At 40.1% G+C, this 22,412-nt stretch overlaps 1 protein-coding gene across 4 annotated transcripts; it reads right to left on the minus strand.

Moving 5' to 3' along the window:
* Positions 1 to 1,481: 1,481 nt before the first annotated feature.
* Positions 1,482 to 22,406, minus strand: bag5 (BCL2 associated athanogene 5). Of its 4 annotated transcripts, none has more exons than XM_068038995.1 (3): positions 22,337 to 22,370; positions 12,432 to 12,510; positions 1,482 to 7,825 (listed from the first exon to the last, which is right to left on the minus strand). In XM_068038995.1, exon 3 carries the CDS (start codon positions 7,791 to 7,793, stop codon positions 6,447 to 6,449), a length of 1,347 nt encoding a protein of 448 aa, XP_067895096.1. In that variant the 5' UTR covers positions 7,794 to 7,825; positions 12,432 to 12,510; positions 22,337 to 22,370; the 3' UTR covers positions 1,482 to 6,446. The 4 variants fall into 4 exon arrangements, with proteins under 4 accessions (XP_067895096.1, XP_067895094.1, XP_067895097.1 ...); XM_068038993.1 differs by having other exon boundaries at positions 22,260 to 22,368; XM_068038996.1 differs by lacking the exon at positions 12,432 to 12,510 and having other exon boundaries at positions 22,337 to 22,406.
* Positions 22,407 to 22,412: the final 6 nt, after the last annotated feature.

Below are 22,412 nucleotides of genomic sequence, written 5' to 3' on the forward strand. Positions count from 1 at the left end.
ACAGTGAACACAGATGAAAAGTAATCATTCAAAACCTCACCTACGTCCTCCGGCTCCACACACAGATTGCCACTGGTTATCCTCTTACCCTTAATATACTTATAAAACACCGTGGGATTTTCCTTCATCTTGTCCACCAGTTTTTTCATGACCCCTCTTCACTCTCCTAATTAATATCAAACCAAATATAGTTTTTTTTTATTCATTCACTGTATGTGGGCATCACTGGCAAGGGCAGCATTTATTGCCCATTCTTAATTGCCTCAAGGTGCACCACCTTCTTGAACCACTGCAGTTCATGTGGTGAACATACACCACAGTGCTGTTAGAGATCCAGCGATGTAGAAGGAATAGCATAACATTTTCAAGTAAGGATAGTGTGTAACTTGGAGGTAGTGGTGTTCTCACATGCATGCTGCCCTTGTCCTTCTAGGTGGTAGAGGTCATCGGTTTGAGAGGTATTGTTGAAGAAGTCTTGAGAGCTGTAGATGGTACGCACTGCAGCCACAGTGCACTAGTGGTGGAGGGAATAAATGTTGAAGGTAGATGTCAATTAAGTAGGCTGATTTGTCCTGGTTGATGTCAAGCTTCTTTAATACTGTTGGAGCTGCACCCAGACAAGTGGAGAGAACTCTATCACATTCCTAACTTGTACCATGTAAGTGCTGGAAAGGCTTTGGGGAGTGAGGTGGTGAGTCAGATGGCATAGAATACCCAGACCCTGATCTGCTCTTGTAGCCACAGTCAAGTTTTTCATCAACAGTCGCCCCAAGGGTTTTGACAATAGTAATGTCATGGAATGTCAAGGGGAGGTGGTGAGACTCTTTCTTGTTGGAGATCGTCATTGCCTGGCACTGTTGGCCAGGTCTTGCTAAATGCGGGAATGGACTGCTTCATTATCTGAGGCGGTGTGAATGGTTCTAACACTGCACAATTATCAGTGAACATCCCCAATTCTGACCTTATAATGGAGGGAAGATGATTGATGAAGCAGCTGAAGATGGTTGGGCCTAGGAGTGGGCCCAGCCATACAGTATAATACTGCTGGCATCTCAAAAAATCATTAATGACTTCTGAGAAGACAGACATATGATACTGTGTAATAAAAGCAAAATACTGCGAATGCTGGAAATCTGAAACAAAAACAAGAAATGCTGGAATCACTCAGCAGGTCTGGCAGCATCTGAGGAAAGAGAAGCAGAGTTAACGTTTCAGGTCAGTGACCCGAAACGTTAACTCTGCTTCTCTTTCCACAGATGCTGCCAGACCTGCTGAGTGATTCCAGCATTTCTTGTTTTTGCATATGATACTGTGTATTTGGTAGCAGTGTGGTTCAAAAAAAAATCATGCCAAATTACTGACTCAATATTCTACAACGTTTTCAAAATGAGAATTTTGTCCTGTAGCTCAATGCATTGGATAGCAAATATTAAGCTGACAAATAGTTATACTATGTTTTATTGTATTTTATTTTCCAAGTTATTCTATTTAATATGTTTCACAAAAACACAATTATATTTCAGTCAAGACAAACAATAAATAACATGCATTTCATAAATCAAAACTTCCAAGCTAAAAACTCCTTGAAGTTAATATTCAACAGGAAACGCAATAGTAAATACCCTCTTGAGCTTTGACTAAATCATACGATGACGTATACAAAAAGGAACAGGAAACAAAGATTTTTTACAAACACCAGAATAAAATAAATGGCAGGACTATACATAAAATAAATCAAAGAATGTGGTCAAACCCTATTGAGTGTGGCAAATTTTTTCTCAATCAGAACACCAAGATAGTCACCGAATTATACCTATGCGACCCACAACACAAAAACCTGAACACCACTGGCCCACAGTGCCTTTTATATTGGCATGTTTAATTCTAGTTTTGTTTATCCATAATTATAAATGATGTTAGTCTCCTCAGAATACAATAACCAAACAGTTTAAATTTTTAAAAATATTTATTCATAGGATGTAAGTGTTGTGGCAACTAGGAAATTTATTACCTATACCAATTGCCTTCTTCAACTCGCTACCAATTGCCTTCTTCAACTCGCTGAAGTCCATGTGGCAACAGTGGTATTTTGACCCAGCAACAGTGAAGGAATGGCAATATACGTTCAAGTCAGACTAATGTATGACTTGGAGGTGATGGTGTTCCCATATACTTGCCGCCCTTGACCTTCAAAGTGGTGGAGGTCACAGGTTTGACAAGTGCTGCCAGAGAAACCGTGGCAAGTTGCTGCAGTGCATCCTGTAGAGAGTAGATGCTAGCGATGGGAGGGTTGCAATTCCTCAGTCTACATACAGAGATTTAACATGAATTTAAATATTCAGCATCTGATGTTTTGAAAACAGATTTGCACATTTAGCTCAATGCTGCTCTTTGAAGTTTGGCTAGAAACTCAGTACATCCTTGCAACACAACTGACTTCCTTGAGCTACAATTTAGGCAAGGGTAACAACTAAAATGCTTTTTCAAATATTACTCTATTATTCCTATTTAGCAGAAGTACTAAATAAATTACATTGTAATTATATACTGATGCATTGCAACATTCCATTAACTGTTATTTTTGACAAAAGAACTGTGTCCAAGAAAGCCACAGGATTTATCCCAAGTACTTGAGTTGAAAAGTATATGCCTTTAATTGATTTTTAAGCAATTAAAATACCACAATCCTATTAACTTATCAATTCAAAAAATAACTTACAATGCTAATCTGTAACATTTAAATACGCTTAGTTACCATGACTCTCTAGCATGACAATATTATTTAAATAAAAAAACTTTATGTTGATGATAAACGTGATTACAGAAACAATTTCTATGACTTTTAGAAATATTTAAATTCTAATTGGAAATAGCATGCAGGATGAAATTGATAGAATTTATATTATAGACTAAAATGATAATGTAAAAAGCAACAACATAAATATAATCATCCCATAAAGTAACAGGTCGAGTAGTCATTGACCAAAATCCAAGTGAAATGTTCAATAAGAAACTATATTTGCACAAATTTAGACATGCATTCTTTTAAATCTATTGGTAATTGCTAACATTTAAAAAGGATGTATTGCAACATCAATTGAGCAAATCTTAACTGTTAATTCTGGTTTGCCAGCTCAGAAAAAGAGAATTTATTTTTTCCAAAAACAACCCTTTGACAAGAAAATTGCTGTAACTCAAATTAATTTTACAAAGCTGATGTAATTTATATAATTTTTTTAGAGATTGTATTTAAACTGTCCATTTCTATTAAATCCATCCAACTGATATGAGAAAATGATAATAAAGTTGATACATTCATAAAAATTGCAACACAAGTAATACTTCCCATGAGGCAGGGCAGGTTTGGCCATCTCAACCAGATGTACTAGTGGTCCTTGGTACCTTCTTGCATCCAGTTACAAAAGATGCTGGTAGGAGTCTGTGACAAGGCCATATAATCTGCTCTCTCACCAACACCCCCTCCTTAATTACAAAGTCATCAAGTTAAGCAATGAAGAGAATAAATTATTGAAGGAGGAAAAAATAAACAAATACCTCCGTTGTAATAGTTGGAAATTTTGAAAAACACGTGACAAAAGAAACAATAAATAAAATCCACAGATGATACTCACCATTTGGATGTTGAATTTAACCATTATGTAAAAAGAAACAAAAGCTATACTGCAGCTACCCGAATCAATTGTTGCAGATTTGTGTTTGTCACTATAATGCTCCGATAAAAATTTAAGCTACACTCAAACGTTATTCTAAATGCAGTCTGTGTTTAGGTTTTGAAGTGTATTGATTCATTAAAAAACCAAGGTGTTTAAAGATATATCTTCAGCGATTACACACCGTACATATTTTCTTTGATTAATAAATGAGAATTTTTTTTAAAGTGTAATAATTTTGAAAAGACACTGCTGCTCAGTTTAGCTAATTCGTATTAAAAATAATGAACATTTCAAATTCATCAAAGTCTTTTAAATTCAATGTTGTAGGATTGATATGGAAGCTGTATATTTTTGCCCACCTGCAGCCTTACTACATTTTCCAGTATGAGAGGCTCCTTATGATAGCTGTTTCTCCATTTTATCCACTGATATGGTGAATAAACTGTGTTAGGAGCATCAAGAACTGTTATTTATAGCAATGTAGAACAACAATACACTTGGATCAAGATGAAGACAAACTGCAAGAGCAAAACTTAAGCAGTTAATCACTTCTGACATATTGCTCTCATTAAAAATAAGTAACTTGTTATTCTTTACAATATGTACAACTGGAGGTTGTGGGTGGTGGCATGAATGCCAAGCTATTGCAACTGAATGCTTTGATTTGAACTGCAGGCATATTCAGTTTAATCTCACTCTGCATTAGAGATAGAGCATACCTTATGTATGTTGTATGACGGAACATCAACTCTCACAAAAACAAAACAAAAACTTAAGAGTCTTAATACAAATCCTTACTTTATATTAAAAGCCATTTGACTTATTTGTTTTTGACAGGGAAGACGACACAACATTGACTAAGTCTATAAGCTTGTGATCATAAATGCCAATTAATATTGCTCAATTTGCTGCAATGCCCTCATCCATTCCAAATACCAGCAATGCTAACAGCCATAATTCTCAACACATAATAAAACCTGTATTACTGATAAATGATACTGTAGGTTTAGTCCACATACAAATTTTTTTTTGAATGAGTCAATATTTAATCGCATCTATACAAATCGTTAAAAGATAATTAAGGAAAATGTATCATCTATTTCTAGATACAGTAGAACTCAACGGGGGACATACTGATACTTAAATTATTTGATATAACGGATTTAACCAGCCAGTATCTTTTGTGGGGTGGGGACAGCCATAATGTATAGTGTTATATTAATTTAAATATGGCCATTAAATTTAATGATTAAATATGAAATAAGGTGCTTCTGGTTTCTTTCTATCAATTAAACTGTATGATTGATCTACTCAACCTTGGGTCTCATCCTTCAGATATCAGTCACCAATGTGGCGAAAGGTGTATATTTTGATTCATTGTTGCGTGATGTATATACATTTCAATTACTAGTGTGCTATAAAATATTGGAGTCGCTATCAGGTTATGGACAGAATAAATCCCTAGTTTATCAAAGTTCCCTTGCTGAAGGAGCAGCGCAAGATAATTGTGTCCCTTTCTTCCCCAATCCCAATCCTTGTTTAAAATAGCCTGTCAACTTCCATATTTTTAATAAAAATTGAAACATTATGACCCAAATATATTAAACTCTCCTTTACCTTTATTGAGTATTATTTGGTATCACTTAAACTGCACTTTGATGAAGTACAGTTGCCCATATGGAATCTCCCTACAGAGTTATAAAGCATCTACACACACCCATGGCCAGACTCTCAAAAATAATGGAAAGATTATCAAGCGCAGTGTGCAAATGTTTGACAATATATTCTCCAAATACAGGCACCCAATACACTTAAAATCATAGTGAGATTAGAGAGTCTTTACCAATGACATTCATCAATTATTTTACCTTTGCAATAATCTATCACTTTTGAATGCTATTTCTTTAATACAGATGTGGTCTTAGGAGAAAGCAGTAGACCAGTGGGACAACGTGGTAGTATGCTATGCATGAACTATATCTAAATTCGACTGTCAGCTATGGAATGTGACTCGAATTTCTCTTTGGCAAGCGCAGCTTACTTGTTGCATTGCTCAGTTCCTTTAAGATTACTGCACGGCCACACATATCTTAAAGGGAATGTTGCTTGTGCACAGCTTGTTTGTTCCCTGGGCTGTACATTCTGGGTAGCTACGTTGGCCGCACAAACATGCGGGAGGGAACGCTGGAGACTAATTTTAATTCAATGTCAAATATAAATAAAATGCACAACCCACAAAAAGAAAAAAAATACATAAATCAATAGTTCCAGCATCCCATATTGACTACTCATTGCCTGTGAAATGTTTGTAGCTATAGGCCCAGTCTTCTCAGCTAACATCTTGGATATGAACCCCAAGCAAATATAAATGGGTTGAAAACCAGCATAGTATATAAACACAGGGGTCTAAATTCTTCAATATTTTAGCCATAACATCTCTAATTACAATTTACTGCCTTGCTTTGACATTGTTTCCAACAAAGAATACATCTTGGCTGAAGTCTTAATGGCGCTATAATGAAATACCAAAAATACCATCATAGCGTTCATTACATTACTATCCCGACGGTAAGGAAAACTTACTGTTTAATTATTTTCTTTGAAATTTTGAAAAGTCTAGTTAAATCAATTACTTTAGCTTATGATATGGATTTTAATCTGCCTGAAATTGTTAAATATAGTAGCCTGAACAATTCTTATAAGTTACTGCAAATAGTGCAAAGCATGAGTCACAAAGGCACAAATGCTATACTTCATGCACTGAACTGCTATTCAGTATTCCCATTCATCTGTTTTCATGTCTAGGTAATTCAGAATATTCTGGGCAAATTTCACTGCTTGTTTTCTGGCAACTTTAGCACCATCATTCCCTTGGGTTTCCACAGCATCAAGTGCTAGGAGTTGCTTTGTGAGCATTTCTTCCAGTCTCATGTAATTCTTGTCAGTTCTGTCTCCATCAAATGACAGCACCTGCTTCTGAAATTCTGACAAATGGCTCAGGACTTGCCACACAGCTTTCTGTGAAGGATGTTCATCTCTCAACTGCTCTTTCATGTTCTCTCTCTTTCCAAGCGATTCCTTCAGGTCAACATAAGCTATTACAGCTTGCACATCAACTACAGATCTTCTCCTAGCTTCACGAATACATGGATTTTTGCCAATGTCTACCTTATCTAAATCGGTGAGAAAACTTTGCAGTTCAGCCTTTGGTTTGAAATGGAGATCAGAGGCATTTTCTAACTGCAGCAGCTGTTGTTTTAATTGTGTCGTCTTCTGGCGTATTTCTTCTATCTGTTTGATGGATTGATTTTGTGCTAGATCATAACGCCCTGCAGACTCTCCCTCTGATTCCATCTCCAAGTGTTCTAGTAAACAATTGATTTCATGCACCACACGTTTCCGATAGTTTCTCACCTCCGAGTGTCCAGCCACGTCTACAGCATCCAATTGCATTAACAACCCCGTGAGGACACGGGACAGATGTGCGCAGTTCTCTAAGGCATTCAGGTTCATCAGCAGGCCAATCACATCCCATCTTGCTTTGCTAACCTCACACAAAACAGAGTTGATCTTGGAAACAGAAGGGTGTGTATTTGTGGACAAAGGCAAAGATAATGCTTGCCGACCAATGCAGTTTTCAATGATGTCTTGCACTGCACAAATCCTTGTCAAAGCTCGATATCTAGCTTTCCTCAAGCTAATTTTTCCTCCTGTTTTTACCTGTGTCAGTTGAAATATAATTTCTTGGATGCGATCGGCAAATTCCTCAGTTATCAAGCCCTCAGCTGAAGATAACTCATTGGTAACCAACTGTTGTGCATCACCGAAGATTTTTTCCACCTTCAGCCGAGATGGGTGAGTTGCAATTTGTTCTAGCTCTTTCAGCAGTTCCTCCACATCCTTCACTGCACTTTTGCGGCCATGCTGGATATCAGACTTGCCATCAGTATCTACTGCATCTAACTCAAACAGCAACTTGGTCAAAGTGCTCTCCAGGCGCTTGTATTCTCTATCAGACTGCGTACCACTGAACAAAACTACGAGTCGCCTAGATTCATGGATTTCCTTCTGAATTTCTTGGATTCTAATCATGGAAGGATGTTGTTGACCCATGGCCATATTCCCTTTTTCCCTAATGAGTCATAGTGGGTCTGAAATTGAAGCAAAACATGGTGGTCAGGGATCACTTCTTGGCATCAAACCTAAACTTTATTGATTATTGCTTCCAGATTAAAGTGCTGGTAGGAGGAGGACCTGTAAATTGGCTTCTGTTCCATCTCTACATTCAGTAGATGCTACAATAAATGCTGCTTTGCTCAGACAGAAATTGCAACAGACAATTAATTATACCTAGTACTCGAATCCAGCAAGTCAAGGCAAAATGCGGAGGCAAGCCCAACAAATTTCTGTGGCAATAAAATCTAGATTTTGCAGCAAGTTTATCCAGGATTTTAAAACATCACAAATGCAGTGCCAATGAAGAAAGGTGGCCACTGCTGAGGCTGCAAGGATAAGAGTGCGCCTCCATTTTGAGGCACCCTCACAGGTGAGTTAGAAAACTTTTCTCTGTCAGTGCCAGGCAGGCAGGCCCTGGCAATTGAAGGGAGACCACCTCCAGTGGTGATGTTGGGGCAGGCTTTGCTGCCGGGGCCTCCTCCTTGGGCCATGGAGCCTCCGGATGCAATGGCAAACCACACCCCCCCCAGCCCAGAGGAAGCTGCCCTCCATGCAGCTGATGCTACTCCACCACAGAAGATGGCTCTTAATATTGTGCCTTTAATTGGCTAAATTCACCATCTGCTTCCAGTCAGTAGGCAGCCGGGCTGCTGCCATTCCAGCTGCTGGTAAAATGGCCTGGCAACTGGACCTGCGTGGAGAGCCCCACGAGGTGGCACTTTACCACCCGCCCCCCCCCTCTCTCCCCCTGCCATTTCCTAGCCCATCACCCAGGGGCCAAAAACAGAAAATACTGGAAATACTCAGCACAGTTCTGATGAAAGGTCATCAACCTGAAATGTATTTTTCCTCTCTTCAAAGATGCTGCCAGATCTGCTGAGTATTTCCAGCATTTTCTGAAAAGTGGAGAAGTTATGATAAATGTATAGAATCTTGGCCAGATCACACTTGGAGTACTATAGAGGCACTGAACAGGTGCAAAAAAGATTTACTAGAATGATAACTTGACAGGTCATACCCACCAGGAAAGACTGAACGGATTGGAGCTCTTTTCCTCTAGAAAAGAGAAATTTGAGTGGTGGGGGGGGGGGGGGGGGGGGGGGGGGGTTGATCTGATAGAGGTCTTTTGAGATTCTCAAAGGGTTTGATAAGGTAGACTTAGAGAAGATTTTTTAATTTGTGAGGGCCATAAATACAAGACAGTCACTAATAAAACAAATAAGGAATTCTGAGAAACTTCTTTACCCAGTGTGATTAGAATATGGAACGTGCCATCACAGGAGCAACTGTGGCAACTAGTATAGATGCATTTAAGGGGAAATTAGATAAATACAGGAGTGAGAAAAGAATAGGTTATAATGACATATAGATGATATAGGGTGGGAGGAAGCTTGCATGGAACATAAACACAGGCATGGACCTGCTGGGCTGAATGGCTAGTTTCTGTTCTGTTAATATTTTGTAATACTGTGTGGTTTCTCTTTAACAAATCCTTGCTGGCTCTCCAGTATTAACCCATGAATTTCCAGGTAAGAATTAATTTTGTTCTTGTCAATTGTCACCACTAGTCTAACTGCCACTGGCGTTAAGACTGATTGACCTGTAGTTACCAGGATTATCCCTCTCCCCTTTTTTGAACAGGAATATAATATTTGGAATCCTGCAGCCCTCTGGAACCACTCCCATATCCAAGAATTGAAAGGTCATTATCAGAGCTTCTGCTATCTGTATCCTAACTTTCCTCAGGAACTTAGGATGCATCCCATTTGGACTAGGTGACTTGTTAACTTTGTGTGACACCAGCCTATTTAGAAACTCCTTTCCAACTATTTTTATCCTATCCGATATCGCCTCCATTGTAATATTAACTCCATTCTTTTCTTTTGTAAAGACAGATGCAAAGTATTCATTCAGCATCTCAGTCATGCCCTCTGTTCCAAATTGACTCCACCATTCCTTTAAATATCCTTTTACCTGTTCATAGAATCATAGAAATTTACAGCACAGAAGGAGGCCATTCAGCCCATCCTGTCCCTACCGGCCAACAAGTAACCATCCAGCCTATCCTGTCCCTACCGGCCAACAAGTAACCATCCAGCCTAATCCCACTTTCCAGTTCTTGGTCCATAGCCTTGAAGGTTATGCACTTCAAATGCATATTCAAGCACTTTTTAAATGTTATGAAGGTCGCTGCCTCTGCTACCCTTTCAGACAGTGAGTTCCAGATCCCCACCACCCTTTGGGTGGTGAAAGAATTTTCCCTCAAATCTCCCACCTCTTATCTTAAATCTATACCCCCTGGTTATGGACCCCTCAACTAAGGGAACAGGGCCTTCCTATCCACTCTATCTAGACCCCTCATAATTTTATACACTTCAGTTAGGTCTCCCCCCAGCCTCCTCTGTTCCAAAGAAAACAACCCTAGCCTATCCAATCTCTCCTCATAACTAAAATTCTCTAGTCCAGGCAACATCCCCGTAAATCTCCTCTGCACCCTCTCTAGTACATTCACATCTTTCCTATACAGCGGTGACCAGAACAGCATGCAGCACTCCCGCTGTGGCCTAACTAGTGTTTTATATAGTTCCAGCATTACCTCCCAACTCTTACATTCTATGCTTCAGCTAATAAAGGCAAGTATCCTGTAAGACTTCTTGACCAATTTATCTATCTGTCCTGTCACATTCAGAGATCTGTGGACATGCACTCCAAGGTCCCTCTGTTCTGATACGCTTCTCATTATCCTACCATTTGTTGTGTATATGTTTGTAAAATATTTTTGGGTTCCCCATTATGTGTCAGCCGTGGCTCAGTTGGTAGAATTCTCACCGTTGAGTCACAAGGTTGTGGGTTCAAGTTCTACTCCAGGACTTGAGCACAAAAATCAAGGCTGACACTCCAGTGCAATACTGAGTGCTACACTGTTGGAGGTGCCATCTTTTGGATGAGACATTAAACTGAGGCCCTGTTTGCCCTCCTAAGTGGATGTAAAAGATCTCGTTGCACTATTTTGAAAAATTATTTATCCCTCAATCAACATTACAGAAACAGATTATCTGGTCATTATCACGTTGCTGTTAGTAGCTTGTTGTGTGTAAATTGGCTGTCACATTTCCTCCATTACAATAGTGACTACATTTCAAAAGTACTTCATTGGCTGTAATGCACTTTGGGAAGTCCTGTGGTTTTTCTGACACTATATAATTGCAAGGATTTTTTTTTACCCAGTAATCTCTTTTCCCAGTGTCCTTTATGTATCCTTTTGCAATTTTTCCCTGCACTTTATTTTTCCTGATTTTCAACTGTGTTTAGTACCCAACATTTGTCATGAACCTCCTTTTTCTCTTTTATTTTAACCTCCATTTCCTTCGTCATTCAGGGAGCTCTAGCTTTGTCTTCCCCATCATTCCTCCTGATGGGAATATATCTGCCTTGTACCCAAACTATTTCCACCTTGAGGCCTGCCATTGCTCAGTTACTGTTTTTTTGGACAATCTTTGTTTCCTGTTCACCTGCGCTAGATCCCTTCTCAATTCACTGAAATTGCCTCTCATCCAGTTGTGCATTTTAACTGCTGATTTTACTCCTTTCCAAAACTACTTTAAACTTAATTATATTATGATTGCTATTATCTGGATATACTCCCACTGCAACACATTCCACCAGCCCAGTTCATTCCCCAGAACTGGACCCAGCACTGCTTCTTTCCTTGTTGAGCTAGAAACATACAGATTAAGAAAGTTCTCCTGTACACGTTTTAGGTATTCTTCCCCAAACTTGCTCTTTACTCTTCTTTGAGTCAATATTGGGGTAATTGAAGTTCCCTATTACTGCTCTATTCTTTTTCACATTTCTCTGAAAGTTTCCTATAGATTTGCTTTTCTATCTCCTTCTCACTATCTGGCATTGGGTGGGGGCGGGGGGGTCTATACTAAACATCCAGCAATGGAACAGTTCCTTTTCAGTTCCTAACTCTAACCAAATAAATTCAGTCTTTGAACCCTCTAGTATATTGTTCTTCTGTAGAACTGATCCTTGATCAATACTACCACCATGCTATCCACCACCCCATGCCTATATTTCTTCCCTATTCCTCCTGAATAAACTGTAGCCAAGAATGTTGTTTCCATTACTGTCCATGTTTAAGCCAGGTCTCCATTACTGCCGCCATATAAACCCAAGTGGCAATTTGCCCTTGTAGCTCATCAGCCTTATCTGTAACAGTCCTCACATTCACACACACACCGACACATTCCAACATCATGTCAAATTAGTTTGAATCCTTCCCCCATGGCACTAGTTAACCTCCCCTTGAGAATATTGGTCTCAGCCTTTTTCAGGTACAAACAGTCCAACTTGTATTGGTTCCTCCCATCCCAGAACTGATCCCAATGCTCCAGGAATCAAGAGCCCTCCTTCCTGCACCACTTCTCCAAGTACACATTCACCAGCACTATCCTCCTACTCACTAGCATGTAGGACTGGAAGCAATCCAGAGACTAGCAGCTTTGTGATTCTGTCCTTTAACCTTTTTTCCTAGCTCCTGAAACGCTGCCTTTAGGACCTCTATCTTTTTCTTACCTATGTAATTGGTTTCAACATGAACCACGACTTCTCACTGTTATCCTTCCCCTTGGGGAATGTCCTGCACCCGTTCATTCTGTAGCAATGAAATCAGAATAAAACTGTTAAAGCTGTATAGTGCTCTTGTCAGGGAACATATGGGAGCACTGTGACCAGTGTTTGTTTCCAATGCAATTATGCTCTGTTGTACTGTTGAGAAGAGCCATGAGGCTGATCCCTAGTGTTAGAGAATTGAATAAGAAAAGGAAGGAGAATCTTGAATTTCAGCTTGAGCCTATGGTCTCTTGTATTTTCATAGCAAACTTTGAAGTAAAGCTTCTAATTTACTTTATACCATTTAGTACCTAGCATCGTAAACGCATTACTTCAAAGTTTGCTATGAAAATACAAGTGAGCATAGGCTCAAAATGATCAAAAACAAATTTAGAACAGGTCAGCAAGTTTTATCTGCAAAGAATGATTAATATTGGAATGTATATCAGGGTAGGACAGTGGAGGGAAAAACCTTGGGGTCATTTAAGAGACAGGAGGGTGCCGTGATTGGGGATTTATTTTTTTATATGAATCAACTAAGATGGGCCAAATAGCCTTTTTCATCAGATATATCTTAGGATCTTGTGATGTAATTTGCAACAAATTTTCTACAAATGTGTAGAAACAATAATGACATGCAATTATATTGAATATTCTCATCAGTTAAAGTGCAAAATCTAAGCTTTCAAAGTAATACTTCAGCATTCTGTTTCAGTTTAGTTTTAGTGATACAGCACTGAAACAGGCCCTTCGGCCCACCGAGTCTGTGCCGACCATCAACCACCCATTTATACTAATCCTACACTAATCCCATATTCCTACCACATCCCCACCTTCCTTATATTCCCCAACCACCTACCTATACTAGGGGCAATTTATAATGGCCAATTTACCTATCAACCTGCAAGTCTTTGGCTGTGGGAGGAAACTGGAGCACCCGGCAAAAGCCCACAGGGAGAAGTTGCAAACTCCGCACAGGCAGTACCCAGAATTGAACCCGGGTCGCTGGAGCTGTGAGGCTGCGGTGCTAACCACTGCGCCACTGTGCCGCCCCATGTTTGCCTACATGCCGCTGGTATATGATGACATACGTCATTTACTTTTAACTATATTAAGCTTCTGCAGACATTTTAAAATCTTCTGCAATGAAGGCAGTGAATTGTTTTGGGGTATGTTTCCATGGGCAGGACCCACCCTCTGATACCATGTCCAAGTGAGCCTTAGCTCACTGGGAGAACTTTAGCCTATGGCAGGTGATGATGGATTCAGGTCCCAATCTGGAGACTTCAGCACATAATCTAGGCCGGCATTTCAGCACAGTACTGAGGGAATGCAATGATGAAGTGCCATCTTTTTGATAAGACATTAAACTAAGATTTCATCTGATTCTCAGATTCACACAAAACATCCCACTGCACAATTCAAAGTGTGGAAGTTCTTCCAGTGTCCTGGCTAACATTTATCCCTTAATCAATATTAAAACTGATCACTATCATTGCTTTGTGGGAATTTGGGTGTGCAAATTAGCTGCCACGTTTGCCTACATGACAATAACGACAACATTTCAAATGTATTTCATTGGCTGTGAAACCCTTTGTGACATCCAAGGATGTGAAAGATGCTACATAAATGTAATATTAGTCACAGAAGTGAGTAGTGGCAAAATATTGCAGGCATTAGGGTCATGTTAAATCCTTCTGTCATTCACATTTTTCAGCAGGAATCACTGAACAGGCATCATGAACAGCTGATTTTTCTACTCTCTAACCCAGTGACACAGATGCCAATTGAAGCATCCTCTATCATGGCCCCAGATAAGATCAGCTCACTCAGCAAGAGTTACAAAACCTGGGCGTTTCTTAGCCTGTATTGCTCAGTCCCACACTAAGTCATGAGGGAGTGCCCAGTGATATTATTACTGCATTAAGTATAGAATCTACAGCATCAATAGCATACGTGAAAACTGATGCATAAAGTTACTATATGCAAGTAACATTAACGCCACACATGCCAGGCAATAGCCATCTCCAACAAGAGAGAATCTAGCCTTCTCTCCATGACATTCAATGGTATTACCATTGTTGAATCCCCCACCATCAACATCCTGGGGGTCACCAGTGACCAGCTACATAAATACTGTGGCTACAAGCACAGGCCAGAGACTGGGAATTCTATGGCTCAACACCATCTTCTCAAGGGCAATTAAGGATGGGCAATAAATGCCAGCCTTGCCAGGAATGGTCACATCCCAAGAACGAATAAAAAATGCATAGACTTACAGATTTGTGATGTCTACTTAAGGGCAACTTTAAGCAAGCCCTTGTAAACAGATTTACTGTAGAGTGAAGATGCATTGATTTCTAAGAAAGTTGATGTATCCTGTGCATATGACTGTAGTAAACATAGGTAATTCTATGTTGCTAGGCAATTTAGATCACAGCAGCTCCATTATTTCACTGATGATATCATAATAAAGCAAAGGCCACTGTAAATGACAAATAAGTTAAAAGGAGTACTGCTGCCTATTTTAATTACAAGATTTTAAAATTATCTCTCTCTTTTTAAGCTTTTCATGCATTAGAGTCAAAAAGACAAGTACCTGAAAAATACTTCAACATCTCTGCCAATGCCACAATGTAAGAGCTGCAAAAAGGTATGCAAGTGTGACCTGGTAGATTTAGCAGCGAATTTTCTATCTCCCCCAAACCGAATGGAGAAGTAATTAATTTCTATTGACATTTACTATCATTCCAAAATCCAATCAGGAACAAACTCACCAGGTGGTGAATTGCAGTTGTAATTACTGATTAACTAATAGGAGTTCTATAAGAGTAAACTGAATATGATGGGATTTCTTGCTCCCCTTACTATTTATTGAGGGGAAAAAATGTTGTTTGAGAAATGACTATTCATTTTTATGTTTTTGTTGTGAATGGCGAGAATAGCCTTCCAAAATGCATTTCCTCACTCTTACATCATTGAACCTTTGCCAATACGGTGGGCAGATTTCTTGTTCTAGCCAACAAGCTTTCACCTAGAACTGTATAACAGTGCATTGCTGTGAAATTTTTCCTCCTCACTGAGATCCATTTGGCCTTGATGAACATCTATGAAGGTCAGAAATCGACATTCAGAACTCCAGGGGTGGATAGTCTCCATAATATCCATTTTAAGGACTGGATCTCATGTGCATTGGGCCAGCTGGCTGTGGCTGGAAATCAAGTGCCCTGGGGCAGCCTGCCAGCTCTGGGCTGCCACAGTATTAGGCAACCTGACCGGTCTTGGGCAGAGGTTCTTGAGGTATGTAGTGGGGCCTGATCTGTGTAGGGGAGCATTAGCAGCTCCAACTGGGCTTCTGAAGCATGGAAGAACACTTCTGCTTTTCACTGCTTCACAAAAATGAAGAGGAACTCACCTTCAGGACCTGCTTCAGCCAGACTGCCACCTGATGCAGGTCAGTAATGGCAACTGGGGTCCTACATTCATCATAGCGCCCCGATTAGCAATGCAAATAGACCTACTGGCTGACTTGGGTGGCTCTTGCTGTTGGGCAGTGGAACTGGGAAAATATTGCTGCAGATAAAACAGCAGCAACGGGTGGTAGGTCACTTCCCACCATATCTGGGTTTGTTGTCCCATTTCCATTGAGCTGGAGACCTCAAAATTCACCCCATATATAGGCCTAAAACCCTCAAAGTACTATTCAATAACTTAGTACATTTGTACACCTACATTTTTACTACCACACTACATTCTCATTTGCCCTACATTAAAAATTGAAGTTGCACATGCAAATGGGTGTTTCCCATCTGACATAACTAGATAGGGAGTCCACTATTTTGTTGGAACTTGTGTATGATGTCAGATATAGAACACATTGGTTTTAATGTACTGCTACAAAGTCTTGAGCTTCATTCCTTAAAAATCACACCAGAATAATTAGATTACACAAATGAACAGTTAGTGTGTTTAACAATTAACACTAGCCTAGAAATACAAAATTACAAGCAAATCCTAATCATAGAATTCTAACATACTAAGTTCTGAAGCAAGGTGCAAAATACCTTCAACAGTATTGAAGACATTGATATCAGGAATATTTTTCAGCAGCAGCTACATCTCAAATAATAAAACAAAAGCAAAATACTATGAATACTGGACATTTGAAAATACTAGAAACAAATCAACAGGTCAGACAGCACCTGTGGAGAGGGAAACAAAGTTAGCATTTCAGGTCGATGTCCTCACCTTCCACCCCACCAGCCTCCACATTCAATAGATCCTCTGCCACCTCCAGCGTAATGCCACCATCAAAACACATCTTTCCCTCCCCTTTCAGCATTCCAAAGGGATTGTTCTTGCTGTGACACCCTAGTCCATTCTGTCCTTCCTAGTACATTTCCAATTTAACATTGAGTTTAACAACATTAGATCTCAGCCACCACTCCGATTCCCTATCAGACAACAGATACTGGTAACGGAGAATGCTTGTACCAGAACTACTGGGAGTGGAGATGTGGGTTAGTGTTTGGATGGGGATGGCCTATTGGAATACAGCCAGTGGGTGGTCCGCACCTGAGGTTTACCTGTCTTTCTTATGCGACTTTCCTGGTCGCAGCAACACTCTCTGCTTTGCCAGATTTTCCAGCATTTCCCCCACCAGCACCACTCCTGCTATTTTGTATACACCTCGTCTTGATCCATTTATTGTCTCTTTTCTTGTGCAAGTAGCATCTCCTTATGCCTTGTACCATCATCCATTTTGTTAGTCAATCACTTAGCCTCTAACCTTTCCCTTGCCTCTGCAATTGCTTAAAAGTGGTTCATCTCCAACTTCTTTCAGTTCTGATGAACGGTCATTGATCTGAAACACAGACTGTGTTTCTCTCCCCAACTTGCTGAGTGCTTCCAGCATTTTTTGTTTTTATCTCAAATACTATGTTCCGTTCTGGTCACCAAGATATGACAATAATCCAAGCTCTAGAAATGGTCCTTAATGTCAGAGAACTACGAGTAAAGGTTAGAAAAATGTGGACCCTTCAGCATTGAAAGGAAGCAAATAAGAGAAAACGCTACAGATACGTGATACTAAGGGCGATAGCAAACGTAAACTCTGACAATTATTTCAAGTTACATGACAACTGCAGGAAAAGAAACAGACTTGCGTTTTAAAAAGTGCCTTTCATGACCACTGGACATCTCGAAGTTCTTTACTGCCAATGAAGTATTTTTGAAGTGCAGTCACTGCTGTAATGTAGGCTGTAACGTGACAGCCAATTTGTGCACAGCAAGCTGCCACAAACAGCAATGTGATAATCTGTTTGTGATGTGGATTCAGGGATAAATGGAGTGAGAACGGATCTGGCACTTTTTAGGCAGCAAGTGGTTAGGATCTGGCATGCACTGCCTGCATGTGGTGGAGGCAAATTCGATCGGGGCCTTCAAAAGAGAACTGGACAATTATCTAGAGAAAAAGTTTGCAGGTTATGGGAAAAGGCAGGGAGTGGGACTAGGCGAGTTGCTATTGCAGAGAGCCAGCACAGACATGAGGGACCAATGGCCTCCTTCCATGCTATAACCATTCTATGATTCTAAATATTGGTTAGGACACCAGGGATAACTCCCCTGCACTTCTTCAAAATAACGCCATGGGGTCTTTTACCTCAGAGAGCTCTGATTAATGTCTCATCTGAAAGACAGCACCTCTGGCAGTGCAGCATTCCCTCAGTACTACATTGGAGCGTAGGCCTTGATTTTTGGTGCTCAAGTCCTGAAGTGGGACTTGAACCTGGAACCTTCTGATTCAGAGGTGAGAGTGAGACCAACTGAGACACAGCTGACACTGACAAAAAGGGGACAAAGCAGTAAAAGGCAAGTTTCAAACTGATGTGAGGAAGCACTTCTTCACAGTAAAAATTATCATTGTTGCTGAAGCTAAGATATTGGAGGCAGAAACAAGTCATTCAAGAGGCAGTTAGATGGGGCGGGTTGTTGGGGAAGGGGGTGGCCGGTGCACAGGTTGGTGCTGAGGGAAGGAGCATCACAGGCATCAATGGCAGGAAGAGTCAGGTCTAATATGGCCCTCCCCATCTGTATTTCTCTGTATGAAAATGCAGACAGGTTCCAGTACAATGAGGTACAGTGTGCTTTATTATATAGCAACTGCACTGTTAGGCAACTGATCATTTTGAATATTGCCAAAATTATAATAAACAGATTTGTTACCAACACAGACCTCCTTTGGCAGTCTGGGGTGTGGAACACAGGTATTATGTTCATTCAAGCTGTCCCGTTAAGGTTACTGCTCAAGTACTGCTTGTGGGATTCCAACATAGTAAATTGCTGATGTCAATTAGAGAGGTCAGTCTTTGCAAGAGTGTAAGCAGTCCAAAATTAATTTGTAGTTGAACTAAGCTCGCAGGTGCATAATTATAATTTAAAAGTGATGTCTGTGTACACTTCCTATGGTCAACTTTTCCAATATACATCTGACGCTAATCACTTTTATAATGGAAACTGCCTATGTAGATTTGCCATTATAAATAATATCCTCCCACCCCTGATGGTACTGCAGAGATTTAATCTTGCATCTTCCTGCCCTTAGCCTAAGAATCACTGAGCCCATTGTGCATGTCCTCTAAAAGAGCTACCAATTAGTCCCATTCCACTGCTCTTTCCCCAAAGCCCTGCATTTTTTCCTTTTTAAGTAGTGATCCAATTCCCTTTTGAAAGTTATTATTGAATCTGCTTCCACCACCCTTTTCAGCAATTCCTCCAAATCAAACACTTGCTGAGTAAAAGAAATTCTTATCTCTTTTTTGTTAGAAAGAAACTCCTGTGCTCCAACAAACCCTATTTTGCAGCTTCCCAAATTACTGCAAGTTTGGTAATTAACTATAAATTGTGTAAAATCAAGGCATTATGCAAAATAAGGAACAAATATATGACTTTAAATGGAGGTCGAATTACATCTGTGCACTTTGTTTCAATTATCCCTGCCTTCTAATCCTGCTTCACTTGAAGCCAAGACTTGGTCTTTACTCCCTATGTGCAATGCCCTAGGAGACTAACACGCATATATATTATATAGAACAACCACCTATATTTATATAGTGCCTTTAAAGAAATAAAATATCCATAGTGGGTGCACAGGAGCATTATAAAACAAAGTATGACAGCGAGCCACAAAAGGAGATATGACCAAAAACGTTGTCAAAGAGGTAGATTTTAAGGAGTGTCTTAAAGGAAGAAAGTGAGGCGGAGAGGCACAGAGAGGGTATTCCAGAGCTTGGCGCCTAGACAACTAAGGCACAGCCACCAATGATGGAGTGATTAAAATCAGGGATGCAAAAGAGGCCAGAATTAGAGGAACGCAGATATCCTGGAGGGTTGTGGGGCTGGAGAAGATTACAGAGCTAGGGAAGGGGTCAGCCATGGAGGGATTTGAAAATAAGGATGTGAATTTTAAAATCAAGATGATGTTTGACTGGGAGCCAATGTAGGTTAGCAAACACAGGGGTGATAGGGGAATGGAACTTGGTGCGAGTTAAGTCATGGGGGCAGAGTTTTGGACTATTGGAATAGTCAAGTCTTGAAGTAACAAAGGCATGAATGAGTGTTTCAGCAGTAGATGAGCTGAGATGGGCGAAGCCGGGCAATGTTATAGAGGTGGAAATAGACGGTCTTTGTGATGGCACGAATAATGAGGTCAGAAGCTCATCTTGGGTCAAATGTTAAAGTTGCGAACAGTCTGGCTTAATCTCAACTTGTTTCCTGGGAGAGAGAGATGGAGTTGGTAGCTGAGGAAGAGAGTTTGGAACAGGGACTAAAAACAATAGCTTCAGTCTTCCCAGTATTTAATTGGGGGAAATTTCTGTTCATCCAGTTATGAATGTTGGATAAGCAGTCTGATCATTAAGCAACAGTGGATGAATCAAAAAAATGGCGGTGAGATAGAGCTGAGTGACACAAGTACATATACGTGTATATATCCTTTAGTTAATTTGGTCTGTAGACTCAAAGGAGTAATATATTGATAGAGCCAAACTCTGTTCTGAGCAGAGGAAAAGCCAAGTAGCACAGCAATTATAAAATTCAGTAGATAAATTTCCACAATAAATGTTGATTTAGGAAAGCCATTAATCTCAAGTCAAGTAGTATCTTATTCTTAGAATAAATTATCATCTATTTTTAGGGCCTTTTCTTTATCTCTGCACAAGGATGAAAAACGATTATATCGCTCAGAAAAGAATGAGATTTAAACTATAGAGCTCATTGAGGAAACTGATAAAATAATTTTGTTTAAATGTTACCATAGGTTTTTTCAATATTTTTGCTCAATACAAGATCTTTCAGACTACAACAGCCTCTATTCCATCATTTGCTGGCATTAACTTGAAGATTAAAATACATCCAAAAGTTCCAAGAGAGCATTCATATAAAGTACAGCTACAAAATTTGGTGAGAACAGAATGATACCATACAACTTTATGCCAGACCATTTTCAATATTTGTAACATTCAACATTTGTAACATTCTAGTACTCTAACAGTGTACCATCTGATTTGTGCAATGGTAAGTGGGAATAGACAAATTGAGATTTCTGTTGTATTAAAGATATAATGTATGTTTAGGATATAACATTTGAAAAGTTTCCATATCAAGAAAAAAACTTGCATCGAAATAATGCCTTTCAGACTATCTGGTTACTACCTCACTGCTATTTGTGAGGCTGTGTGCAAACTGACCGGCACACTTCCATTCAATACACATACTACACTTCAAAATTAATTCATTGGCTGTGAAGAGCTTTGGAATACTCCGAGATTGCGAAAAGCACTATTATCAATGAAGCTGTTTCCTTCCTTTCAAGGAATTGAGTTTAGATTTAGGGTTTAATAGAGAGTAATTAATGGGGCAGAGGAAAGAGATGGTGGTGCAAACTGGTCATGAGATCGAACATTGCCAGACTTCTGGCAAGCAGTGGTGAGGCCAGGTCCTCATCAAGCAGAGAAAGACTTCAGTGGAGTGAGAAAGTATTTTGCTTTAGGAGCTGTAACCAAGTGAGTTGGCAAAAAGCTAGGTCTATTTACTTTAGAAAAGTATAGACTCGGTGGAGCGGTATTTGCGTAAAATAATGGAGACAGTCTATTTGCGTGTAGATTATTTCAATTAGATCAGTTAGGGAGAACCAGGGATTATGCATATACAGAAGAGTAGGTTAGATGTCAGAAAAATTCTTCTTTCCAGGAGGACTGTTCACTTATGGTATAAATTGCAGGCTCATGCGGTGAATGTTCCTGGGTGGTGGAAATTATACCATACAAAAAGGAGATACACTAAGTAACACTGATCACAGTCAATATGTCTCCTGGACTCGTTTTGATTGCCATAGGGGGTTAGAGAGGAACTTCCCAGACTGCTTGTCCCCCTCAACTGGCAAGGAAATTCTGCCTCAACCAGATTACATGGCTGATGGGAATCATGATACTGAAGGAATCATTGAATGTGGCAGGATGGATGGGACCAGTTGTCCATCCCTTGGATTGGAGACGTTTTCAGGGAATTCACTAATTGTTGGTACAGTCAAAGGTCTGGGACTTTCTGTTGAGGTGGATGAGATTATCAGATGGCCTGCTCGCTCCATACCCTGTAAAATGGGCTCACTGTCAGCCTTGGACACAGAGCCATGCGACACCGCTCGCCCAACCGGCGCTCCCAAACCGCGCGTCCAGGTCACGCGTACCAGACCGGAGGGGAGTCAAGGTCGCTCCCACACCCGATCAAACCTACCATAAATTCGGTTCCAGACTCTTACACTCTCACCGACAAGAAGCGACCCAGCTGCAGAATCTCTACCCTAATCTCACCTGAAAACGCTCGAGAAGGTTTTGATCGCACGCATGCGTGCAACCGACTCCAGACGCTGCTTCACGACAGGAAGTC

The sequence above is a fragment of the Heterodontus francisci genome, chromosome 9 (assembly GCF_036365525.1).
Source record: "Heterodontus francisci isolate sHetFra1 chromosome 9, sHetFra1.hap1, whole genome shotgun sequence".
In the NCBI taxonomy this organism is placed as follows: domain Eukaryota; kingdom Metazoa; phylum Chordata; class Chondrichthyes; order Heterodontiformes; family Heterodontidae; genus Heterodontus; species Heterodontus francisci.